The sequence below is a fragment of the Phyllopteryx taeniolatus genome, chromosome 2, assembly GCF_024500385.1.
Source record: "Phyllopteryx taeniolatus isolate TA_2022b chromosome 2, UOR_Ptae_1.2, whole genome shotgun sequence".
NCBI lineage: Eukaryota > Metazoa > Chordata > Actinopteri > Syngnathiformes > Syngnathidae > Phyllopteryx > Phyllopteryx taeniolatus.
The window spans coordinates 34,994,178-35,006,380 of NC_084503.1; the positions used below are offsets into that span (position 1 = coordinate 34,994,178).

The 12,203-nt window shown below is 40.7% G+C and overlaps 1 protein-coding gene across 2 annotated transcripts in view; it reads right to left on the reverse strand.

The window, feature by feature from the left end:
* Nucleotides 1-8,423, reverse strand: part of galnt2 (UDP-N-acetyl-alpha-D-galactosamine:polypeptide N-acetylgalactosaminyltransferase 2) — a 90,992-nt gene extending 82,569 nt beyond the window's left edge. For both annotated transcript variants that reach the window (XM_061765915.1, XM_061765913.1), the window contains exon 1: nt 7,920-8,423. In XM_061765915.1, coding sequence (XP_061621899.1) covers nt 7,920-8,015 — 96 coding nt within the window. In that variant the 5' untranslated portion in view covers nt 8,016-8,423. The remainder of the gene's footprint in view (nt 1-7,919) is intronic.
* Nucleotides 8,424-12,203: the final 3,780 nt, after the last annotated feature.

The following is a 12,203-nucleotide window of genomic DNA, read 5'->3' on the forward strand; positions in this document are numbered from 1 at the left end:
TATAGTCACCATTCGACTGAGTGCAATAACTCGGAGCTTGCCATCATTCAGGGAGGCTTGACGAAGGAACTCCAACCGCTGGACATCGGTGTAAACGGGGCGTTCAAAGTGAAGTTGCGAGCGGCGTGGGAGCCATGGATGACAGATGGCGAACACAGCTTTACTATGACTAGGAGGCAGCGCCGGGCGTGTTACGCCACAATTTGTGAATAGATTGTGGATGCTTGGGCTAACGTGTCTGCTTGTACATTTCTGAGGAGCCGCACGGCAACGAGACTGACTCAGACAATGACGAGAGGCAACCCGGCATGTTTGATGGAGAACTTGCCCAGCTGTTCATTTTGGATACAGAAGATGAGGACTTTGATGGATTTGTGGATGAGGATTGATCAAAAAATAACATGAGTACATTGTTAAATACTTCAATAAAGTACAACCGAACTCAGTTTTGCTCCCGCTGCCTTTTTCAAAACATTGTTTTAGCGTGCATGCATGCTACCGTATGTTTTAAGCTAGCGTATGTTTTACCATGCCTTCGCCCAATAATACAGTGTACCTTTTGTATGTGTTAAATACAGAAATAGACCCCATAACTGAGACTGCGCCTTTTAATGCGGTGCGCCTTATGGCCGTAAAAATATGGCATTTCCAAAGAGACCTGCTGTTCTTTTTAGCCATAGGTTCTTGCTTTGTTGCCCACATTTTCATGTTTGTTTCTCTCCCCTCGGACATTTCGATGCCAACTAGCTCGATATTAATTAGCAGTACAGTCTCAGCTGCCAGCAGACATATTGGCATAGGGGGTGGGGGTGGTATTATAAATCCCACTTGAGTTGTATATGATTGGCTGCTGCATCAAGTTAGGCCATGTCCTACTGCATTCCAAGGCAGAAGAGCTTTATCTGACTAACTATTGTATCCTGCCTAGAACTCAAATGGCATTCAATAATAACGCGGGGTGGGCATACAGTATATGGCAGTAAGGCTCCATCTGATTAGCCAAGTACATTGTCAAGCAGAGGGTGACTGCATGGCACACGAAGTACAATTCATTATAGTTCAAGCAGTATTTTTCGATATCTAGAGTATATTGTGCATGTTGATATCGCAATGACGATACATTTTCGATGTATATTTATACATGAACTGCATACACTGTATTGGTACGGTTTGGCTGTGTCATGGCCACTGCCAGATAACTGGATCTGACTTGCGCTTAAAATTCTGAAAAATAATTTTGGGGCAAAAGTATGTGCATTTTTGAATGGCTGTTACATCTATAACGTTACGACGCCGTTCACTGATGACTCAAATTTTGAATCACAGCAAAACCAGTGGCTGACGGTCAGCCACTCATACGCTGCGTGACAGTTCAGTCGGGTTCAGCCTGTGCTTCTGTGTCTGGCGGGCCCTTGTTGTTCTTTTGTGATACCACCACCATTGACGGCAAATAGGAATCTACTTTTCTACATTCTGCCACAGTCTAATACTCACCGTTTCTTTACTCTAAGACTGTCAGAATTTCAGTCATCTGACCCAGCCACCCCTTTATCAAGTCCTTCATCACTGTATTTTATTGATTGCTCTATTTAGCCAACTGCCAATACTGGTTGTGCTTACTGGCTAAATTAGGGTATTTTTCTCATTCACGCAATAGTAAACTCCTGAAGTTGCACGTGTGTGTACGTGTGTGCGCGTGTGTGTGCGTGTGTGGTGACTAACTCCAGCCTGGCATGAGGGACAACATCTGAACTGATACTTCACTATGGAGGAGGAGGATGATCATGTGGGCGTATACACCACTTTCTTACTAACAATGTTTGCTTTAAACAAGCAAGCGAGGTCTCACTGCCTACGATAGGCAGCAGATGTGATGATAAAGTTGGAGTCTGAGACATATCAGAATCAGAATCATCTTTATTTGCCAAGTATGTCCAAAAAACACAAGGAATTTGTCTCCGGTAGTTGGAGCCGCTCTAGTACGACAACAGACAGTCAATTGACAGAGAACACTTTTGAGACATAAAGACATATATATATTATTATATATTATATTATATTTGTCTAAAATTTACTGACATTTGTTTGATGATCTTAACATTAAAATGGGGAAACTATGTCAAAATATAAGAAAGAAAAAAAGTCACTGAGCAGTAAAGGGTTGCTAGTTATCTGGTAAAGCCGGTACATTTATTTATTTTTTGGACAATTGTGCAAAAAGATGCAGAGTCCTCTAGGATTTAGAGCAGGCAGGCAGGAAGAAGCAACATACAGGCAGAAGAGATTAAACTTTTTGGCACTTAAGTTTTGGACTGGCCAGCGTTATGCACCACGGAGAAAGTGTGTGCACTGACCTCTGAAGCCTCAGCCAACACCACCATCAAGTGAATACAAACCACTGGCTAAGCACAAAACTCACTGCTGTGACGATCCACTTTCGAAAGACAGCCATATCAGCACTGGAGAATGTATGTATGTCATATGTTTAACTATGTTCCCGGCGGCCCCGTTTTAGGCTACTGTGGACAAAAAGGAATGCTCTTTAGACAATGCGACGAAGCAGGAGGGGACAGGCAGTGATTGCTGTGGATGCCCGGCGAGATGTCAATAAATCTGCCACAGCAGTCACAGTGCAGATGAGAAACCATAGTCAGCTGTAGTAAGATGAGGTGAACGCAATGAAACCTGACAGTATGTGATAGGGCATAACACAACTAGTCTCGGCGTACAACTCTTCTAAAGAGAAGCCATTTATTTCATTTACCAACAATCCCCACTGTTGCGTATCCGTTTGTTTATGATGCTTAATGTTGAGTGTGTAAGAATCTGCAATGCACTGAATCCGCAATAGGTGAACCACAATATTGCATGTGAACATTATAGTGAATTAGTTAGACAGAAAAGGAATGTTATCAAACATTTGAGTGTAGTGCGCCTTCTTCATTGCTCAGTGACTGTTTTTCTCAGTGTCTTTATGTCTCAAAAGTGTTCTCTGTCAATTGACTGTCTGTTGTCGTACTAGAGCGACTCCAACTAACAGACAAATTCCTTGTGTTTTTTAGACATACTTGGCAAATAAAGATGATTCTGATTCTGATTTGAGCCTCTGAGACTTGGCCGCCAATGGTGTAAAATTAGCATTTGTTTCAACGGCATGTGCATGTCATCATTTTTTTGCTTAGTCGTTCTTCACTCAACCCCAATTTTGTTATGCTATTTATGTGAAAAGATTCTACATTCATAAATACAAAACTATTCATTCCAGGGCACATTATCACGCTTGTGATACATTTTGTAACTGTATATGTATCGTTTTAAGTAACATTTTAACGTTAACTATCGAGTTGTTAGCCTTATATACACGTATAAGCACACACACTCACACACACACACACACACACACACACATTCTAATTCCAAATTTGTACAACAACTTCAGGGGCATTTGACTTTAGTGTTTCCGCTGCATTTGCAAAGAGATCCAGGTGACAGGTTCATGATGCCTCATCTCAGGTTGGAAAAAGCAGTTTTCCTTCAGTTGCCAAACATTTGTAGCTAGGCTTGAACAGCTGACAACAATGAAGTGTGCTTGCTTTTCCCGCGGCTCGCGACAATTCTGGCGGTGAGCTTCCCTCTCACAGCCCTGATTAGCATGAAAGTAGACGCTACGTTCCTAAAAGCTGGCAGAAAGCAAAACATGCTTGTTGGCGGAATTCAGAACAGTATCCTGCAAAAGGGCTTGCAACACTATCTCCTGTGTACCACAATGCATCAACAAAGAGGGCTTTGTGAGATGTCCAGGTTGTGGTTCTGCAAGCTTTTTGTGAAACATAACACTGCCTAATTAGGGATATTTTTGCATTTTTATATATAGACATCCAACTTCAAAAGTTTTACTTGGAATTTTGACAGCAAGAACCGCTGTAGTCATTTAATTCCCTAAAATTTAGATAAAAGTATAGATTTTGTAATCAGATGCATTTTTTGGGTACTGCCTAGAAGCAAGGATCCTTTAGTCCTCACCCTCACTGAAGCCAATAAAGCTGAGAATCAAGTTATCGCTGCATCAACAGTCGATGACCAAGACAAACACAGACATTCGCCAAGTTTGTACAGTACAGTCTATCTCATCATGGCACGGGTTGGAATGGTAAACACCGATCTGGCTTGTGTTTCCCCACAGGTGGTACAGGCAGGATTGAGATAGATGTGTCAGATACATTAAACCGTGTGACATCATAACAGCGTGACGCTGTGTAACGTGGCAATAAATTCAACAAAGACAACAAACACCGCAGATCAAACAAAGGACAATAATGTAGGACAACCAACAATTGGCATTCTATCCAATATGTGGCAGTTTATTAGAGGAAGACAAGCAATATTTTACAGCGCATATCTAATTCCACTCTTCTGAATAAATGTGGGTTACAGAGCCCAAGTCCTAACAGAAAAGCTACTGCCAATGCTACTGATTAAGATTAATGCAAAATGATGAATTCATCCATCAGCCAATTTCTATACCGCTTATCCTGTTCAGGTTGCGGTGAACTGGAGCCTATCCCAGCTGACATTGGGTGAAAGGCTGACTACTTTCTGGACGAGTTGACAGGGCACATATAGATATAGAAAACCATGATTAAGTCATTGAGTGTTAGTTTCCTTAAAATTGCTCAATTTACAAAATGTAGTCAAATGTATATGCCTATTTAGAACAATACAGTATGCTTCCCTATAAGGCAGGTGCAGCCCATCATCCAAACTCCAAATCAGCCTGAACAAGACAACGCTGCCACTTTGACCCCCTTAAAAAGCATGAAACACATGCATACACACACGGCTATCAACCTAATGGGAAAGTAAAACGGATAATGTGGTTGACTGGAGTGATGTAAACACATAGAGGCTGATATGACCAGACACGATGCAGGTGAAATACACACGGGATGTTCTCACACACACACCCACACCCACACACACACAAATGTAGCGCTGCGCCTACAACCACCCATGCGGAGCACTTCATACAGATAGCAGGATCCAAACCTACCACCTGCATGTGGGCGTGCGTATGTGTGTTTTGTCACACGCACAAGGATATCTGAAGGATGTTTACCTTCCATTAACAACATGTGTCTTGACCGGATCCCAAGCACGCTAAAGTGGAAATAGTTTCAAATGTCCGCTTTTTGTGATACAAAGCATAAGACCAAGAACCTAAATCATTGCAAACCTTTTCCACCACTAATGTGACCTATGGCCTGTACAACTCATTTGGAAATGCCTTGGAAATTATTTTGTACCTCTCTTTATTCCGTCAGAGACACCTTAAGTTGTTTATTTTTACTTTTACTTTTCAAAATGCCATTTTATGCAGTTGAGCTGTACAGGTTATAAAGGTCAAATTAATGGTGCTGTTTGAAAAGTTGAAATTTTTGAAATCTTAGTCTCATTTTATTCTCATCACAAAACCCTTGCAGAGTTGAGAGCATATAACTGTCCAAAATGTTATTTTGAAGATTTTTTTTAAGTCTATCCTTAGCCTGAACAGATTACATTTTATAATTACAATATTTACAGGGTTTCCAAATGCTGTTGTCTATACAGTACAAGTACCGTAATTTCTCGTGTATAATGCGCATTTTTTTCCCAAAAAATATTGACAAAAGTCAATAGTGCGAAATGTACATAGGTATAGGGGGGGGAAATGAAAAAGCTTTCACATTTTATAAATGTATGCTGCCATCTAGAGGTTATGAAAAAGCTGTACACTTTCATTCCAATCTCACCGCCACCTAGAGGTTATGAGAAAGGTGTACACTTTCATTCTAATATGCCCCCACCTAGAGGTTATGAAAAAGGTGTAGTCTACACTTTAATTCCAATATGACAGGGGTAGGACTGCATATCCTGTATGTACAGTTGTGGTCATAAGTTTACATATCCTGGTAGAATTTGTGAAATTTTTATTTTTATTTTTTTTAAATATGACTGAACAACAACCATCACTCATTTCTTTATGGTTATGTTTTGTTTAATGATAATGCTTTTCTGAAATGCTTGACAGTTTAATTTGAATCCCATTAAAATAAAATTAAGTGTTTCGCCAAGTTCTTCATGTTTTCTTTCAAGAATTGTACCAATCTTACAAATTCTGCCTGGGTAATCAAACATATGAGCACAACTGTGTGCTCTCTCATTTACTAAATAAAAGTAAGGCTGTGAATTTTAAAATAAGAGCAGGTAAATAAAAAAGTATTACATGTTCATATAAAGTGCTTAACTTCAGAATAATTATTAGGAAGGTGTCATCAGGTGGGATGATATAAAAAGAAGAAGAAGACAACGAAGACTCACCTTTTATTGTCATGAACATAGTAATGTATTCTAGGTCACGGTAGAGGTTTGCATCAGTTTAAAGATTAAAGTGACCATCCAAGTCACCCAGTTGCAGTCAGCAGGTTACTGGTTCAAGTACAAAACCTCTAATAGCCCCTAATGAGCAGATTAGGTTATTGCATGACAACCTCCACCTGGTCATGTGCATGAGTATGGGTGACAAAGAGCGATGGTGTACACAGGTACATGGTTAAGGTCTCAATCAGTAGTTTTTGGTGATATTTTTTTTTGGGGGGGGGGGGGTTAACTTGTTGGTGAGTTTAGAGGGCAGTTAATTGAACTGTAAAACTGGGTATCCCAAACTTTTCCACATCAAATAGACCCATTCATTTCGCCACCAACTTTCTATACCGCTTATCCTGTTCAGGACCTGCAGCCTATCCCATCTGATTTCAGGCAAAACGCAGACTACACCCTGGACTGGTCACCAGTCAATCACAGGGCACATCATCCAGAAACGCTCAGAATCATGCCATCATTCTAAATGGGAAGTGAAACCACGTTCCTGTACGGAAGTACAACTATTACACCATCGGTGACATCAAGGAGACCTAAATAAAAAATGTGGTCGCTTACTAAATCGTAATGTGCCAATAGTGCCCTGACATTGACTGACGATCACTCCAGAGTGTAGTTGGTTTTTCGCCCAAATTCATCTTGGATAGGCTCCAGCTCACTCGAACCCTGAACAGGATACACGACGAATCACCATATAATGTACATAAATGACCATGACTCTATATGTTACAAAAACAAAATCAATCCAAAAGCAGTTTGCCTAAAAATTGCGTGTCTGCTTAACAATCAATAAAACCTTACTGCGTTTTAATCCGCCAATCAGCAACCCAATACTAAATTATCTGAATTATGAGTTTGGGAAACATGCTCTAAAATAATGTGAGTTAAATCAGACGTAAAAGCGGGTTAAAACATGGGTCTTCACGCTGCACAATGAGCGAATAGATCTCCGAAGCGCAGCAGCAGAGAGTCCAAATGAACCCACAATGTCCCCACGCGAGACAATATGTTCGAATTTCAATCACATTCTCTCCGACTTCGGTGCGACGTTCACTTCCTGCTCTCTTCTCATGTGCTGACGTCCTCCAGTCCACAGGCAAAGCACCCCCGGCCGGCCCTGTGAACCAGGCCGGCAGCCTCCCATCAAGACACCGGCCCAGGAAGACACACCGCCCGGTAACTGACCGTGCCTCCAAACCACTGCCATGGGGGAACAACCGACGGGAGATTGGTGCAAGTTCACCGGATAGTCCCGGAACCCTGACACCCCCTTAAATTGTAATAATCAACTTAAAGATCATCTATCTATTGATACTAACAGGGCCTTCAATTCGCTTAACACATCACCGGTGCGGCCATAGCAGACCGCCTCAAGCGGGTAGAGGGACCCTGGTAACAGCGCTCTATCGCCGCTTTGTCCCCAAGAAAATGGGTTGTTTTTTTTTTTGGTTTTTTTAGAAAAAAAAAAAAAAAAGAAAAAAGAAAAGAGGATCCAGTCTTACCTTTCGCCCCAACGACGTCCCCGAGTAGAAGTAGTAGGCTATCCCCAGCACCCACAGTACCGCAAAACATAACAATATCCTCGATTTCCTCCGCATGGTTGTCTCCTCGTCTCTTCCGCCTGCCGAGTACTCGGTGGCTCTGCTCGGGCTTCTCGTGATAGTGATGGTGACGGCGGCGGGTCGTCCCGGTTTGTCGTATCCGCGAAGGGCGCTTCGCCGCTGGGTCCTCGGTCCTCCGGGGAGGGGAGCAGGAAGCAGCTAGCCAAATTTCAGCAACCAAGGTTAGAGGGCAAAGGCTAACCCGCTGTAATCCAATCAAACATCGGATAACGCAGTTGTGGAGGAGGGCTCGGTGCCGCTAGCGAGTCGAAGGGCAAACCGTGCTAAAGTCGAGTGGAAAAGATAATGTTGAAGTCAATGGTTGCAGTGAGCGTTTTAGTTGGAGCTCTTGGAGCCAAGCAACGACGGTGTGTTCGCGCTACAGGCTGTCTGCTGTACTCTGAGGGTACGCTAGGGGCGCTAGAGAGATGTAGGACTGGGTTTAAATGGGAGGGAATCAGTTGCAGGCAGTATTATCATCAAAATGAATGTTCTCACGTCAAATGTACTTAATTACTGGAAGTAAAAGTACTTTTTTGTGGTAACTTGCGCAGGTGGGAGTAAGTCACATATGTGGAAGTCCCAAGTCACTGCGGGAAAAGATCAAGCAAGTCGAGTCGACAAATCGAGAAGTCATACAATCCTGTTCTCCAGTCGCAACATATATTAGAGTGGTAATAAAATGTTTTTTCACATTTTTTTCTCCAATAAATCGTACCACAAAAAAAAAAAGAAAGAAAGTATTCACACCTTATAAAAGTTAAAAGAACAGCAACTGAGATTATGATTGTTTGAATTTATTGCACGGAATTTTTTAAAAAGTTGTATTTCAAACTCTATTTAACTGAACTTTATTTCTGAACAAACTATGCTTTGTACTTTTTGTTGATAGCCTTGTAACGCCTACGGTTCTTAAGAGAACACAATTAAGCGAAAGCCAAGACTGTTTTCTATTGGTCAAATATAATCAGATGGGCTAAAGGAGAACGAAAGATTCATAATTAAGGGAATAATACATGACGTAAAAATCTGCACTCCTCCTGTGTCCTGTAATTAAATCACTCAGTCGGGTTTGTTAATTTATTTAGAAACACCGACTCTGGACAACTGACAATTGTTGTTAGATTAAAGGCTGTGGTCTCAATTTTTAAAACATAGTGCAGACAGCTTTATCACAGAGCCGACACAACAGATGACATTTTGAATGGTGACACTTCAAGAAACACGTTCAGAAGTATGACAATTATATTCACACGTAGCTACTCCAAATTTGTACTGTACTACTACTTAGTATTAGTGGGACGCACTTTAGTCAACGACATTTTTATCGCCGTGATCGTAATGCAAAGTGATCCGATACAACAGACCTATAACGCACCTGGCATCTTCGAGCTCTTTCGTCATGCCCGCAAACATCTTCGCAACTTCTCTCTTTTTTTTTCAAAACTCCACAACACAAACAACGCCGCTTCACTTATGCGTTCAGCGGTTGCCATTATATTTTAGGAGCTACTTTCTGCTCTAGAGTGAGCGAGAAAAAACAAGACTTTTGCGTGCCTACAAACCGAAACGAAAGGTTCCGACAATTATAAAGCGTCCCACCACTAGTTGTGACTTAGCTGTACTAAAACGTTCTCAATCACAGCATTTTTTTATTATCCCAAACTAGTCTATGAAACTTAATGTTTGACCAGCTAGCTAAACTGTTAAATTAGCTTACTTTGTGAGTTTTGTAGTGAAGGATGAAGTTCGTCGTGGTCGTTGTCTTTCATGCGCGAGGTGCACGTCGCACTGGCAAGTGCGTAAAAACGCAAATTGTGTTGCCAGGTTGGCGCGAATGACCCGCCAAAACGTTTCTTACTTATAAAAAAAAGAAGGAAAAAAAAGCCTAACTGTCTCAATTAAAATGCAGATTTCCAACTCTAAACGAGATGCCTTGTCAAGTCATGTAGTTCAAGTAAAACTCAAACCTTTCTTTAGTTTTTGGCAAGCAAGTCACAACTCATAAAAATCGCAACTTGAGTCGTCGACTCGAGTCAAGTCATTTGACTCGAGTCCCCCATCTCTGGTTACTTGTTTATCTTTTTATTTCATTAAAAACATTTAGATAGCTGGGATAGGCTCCAGCACGCCCGCGGCCCTCGTGAGGATAGGCGGTACAGAAAATGGATGGACGAATAGTTTCCTGAAGCCGGCACAGTGTACAACTGATTAACACAGCCACCTCACAGTTCTGAGGTTCCGGGTTTGAATCCGGCCTTCCCGTTTGGCGTTTGCATGTTCTCCTCGTGCAACACCGTAACTACGATGTGGCACACAATGAAAACATTAACATTTAGGTTTAATATTTAAATTAAATGTTTAACATTTAGTTGTGACATTTCATATTTGGATGCACCTATTTAATATATCTCAAAATTAAATTGTAAATGTGCAAAAAATTCACACCAGTTTTTTTTTTTTTTTTTAAACAAAGCTAAATGTGACAAAATCTTGAGCCGCTTTACAAACCGCACCCCCAGTTAAGAGTTGAAGTGGAGGTGGTTGAAGGAAAAAAGAACTTGCCTGTCTGTCCTCTGACCAGGACATCCTAAAAAGCGTTATGAAGGTGTCAGATTTCTCCTGAATGAGTCTCTTTGACTGTTAAAAAAGACAAGAAATGAGACAAGAGACATTTCTCACAGTTGTTTGGTTATTTGTACTAGAGGAAAGCGTGAAAGAAAGATAGCTGGTAAGTCATACAATGTTCCACTGTCAGGGTCACTTTTCTTTAAAAATGACAACAGAAACAAAATAAACTTCTATAAGATAGCCCTTAACTACAAAGGACAATTCCTTATTTGTCAAAATATTAAAAACCTGACAATTAATTCATATTATCTTGGGAATTATATGGACTTGGGGAAGAAAAAAATAAGATATCCAAACTTATCCAACTAAAAATTTAGTGAGGGGCACTGAGCTTTGAGTATTGCAGTGTCAACAGCAGATTTCAACTGCGATACAGAGAGACTGAAGAGTCACAAAAAGGCACAGAAGTGGACATCATTGAAAATCTTGATGGATCAAACACATATTGTGAATTTTGCCATTAGAGAACAGCAGAGTTGTGCAAATGGTACTGAAACATTGAACAGTTGGACAAGCATTAAAAAGTTTAGACAAGGTCAAATGAAGTTCATCTGTAAATGTTATAGTGCAGTTTAGGGTCCCCCTGAAATTTCACCCAAAAGCTGAATATCACTAACTTTGTGTGAGTAGTGTATAATGACATATTTTCAGTCAACTCCCTCTCTACCTGGCAGCAGACCAAATGGCTACATGCCTTGGAGGAGGTATACATTTTGCACATTTCCCAATTGTGAGACAAATAAAGGTTATTTTATGCCCTGTGCACTTCCAATGTTCCATGCCTTGACAGGTTGAGACACTGTCTCCAGCTAAGAATTTGAGATCTGACAGTATCTCTCATTGAATTAAAGTACAAGGTCAGTGTTTCATATATTTTGTGCATAAAACATTTTACACTTATGCCACCCCACTAGATGTCTTTCTTTTATCCATGTTGCATTAAAGCATTGATAAATGAAGAGTTGTAGGAAATTGCTCAGAATGTGAACATCATTCGCCTAATAGCATAATTACCCAAGTCATTTTAAACTTACTATTGCAATATTAATTTAAAAAAAAACAAAAACGTTTTTTTAAATGTGCTTGCTAAAATATAGCTTTTCTTCTTTTTTTAGGTCTGTGTAGAATCTCAGTCATCCAGGCAATAGTAATCTTTAAAGGTTGAAGTGAGGCAACTAGACTTTTCTTTTATTTTTCCGAAAACATTCAAAAAGGACTAGGGCAATTATATTATTAACTAACGACATGTTAAAATAGTATGTTTTTCTTTTCTAATTTATGGGTCGTTATGGGTCAAATCTTCAACTGGATTTAGATTTGGGTTCCGACTGGCCCATTCCAACAGTTTCACATTCTTCTGGTGAAGCCTTTCTTTTGTTGAACTGTTCCTTGTCGTGCTGAAATGTGAAATTCCTCTTTGGCTTCAGCCTTCCAGCAGTGGGAATGTTTTGGGCCAAAAGTGACCGCTAGTTGCAAGTGCTCCCAAATCTCGCAATCTTAACTACAGCCCCTGTTCCGGCTGAAGGAAAAACAAGCTCAAAGCATGATGCTGCC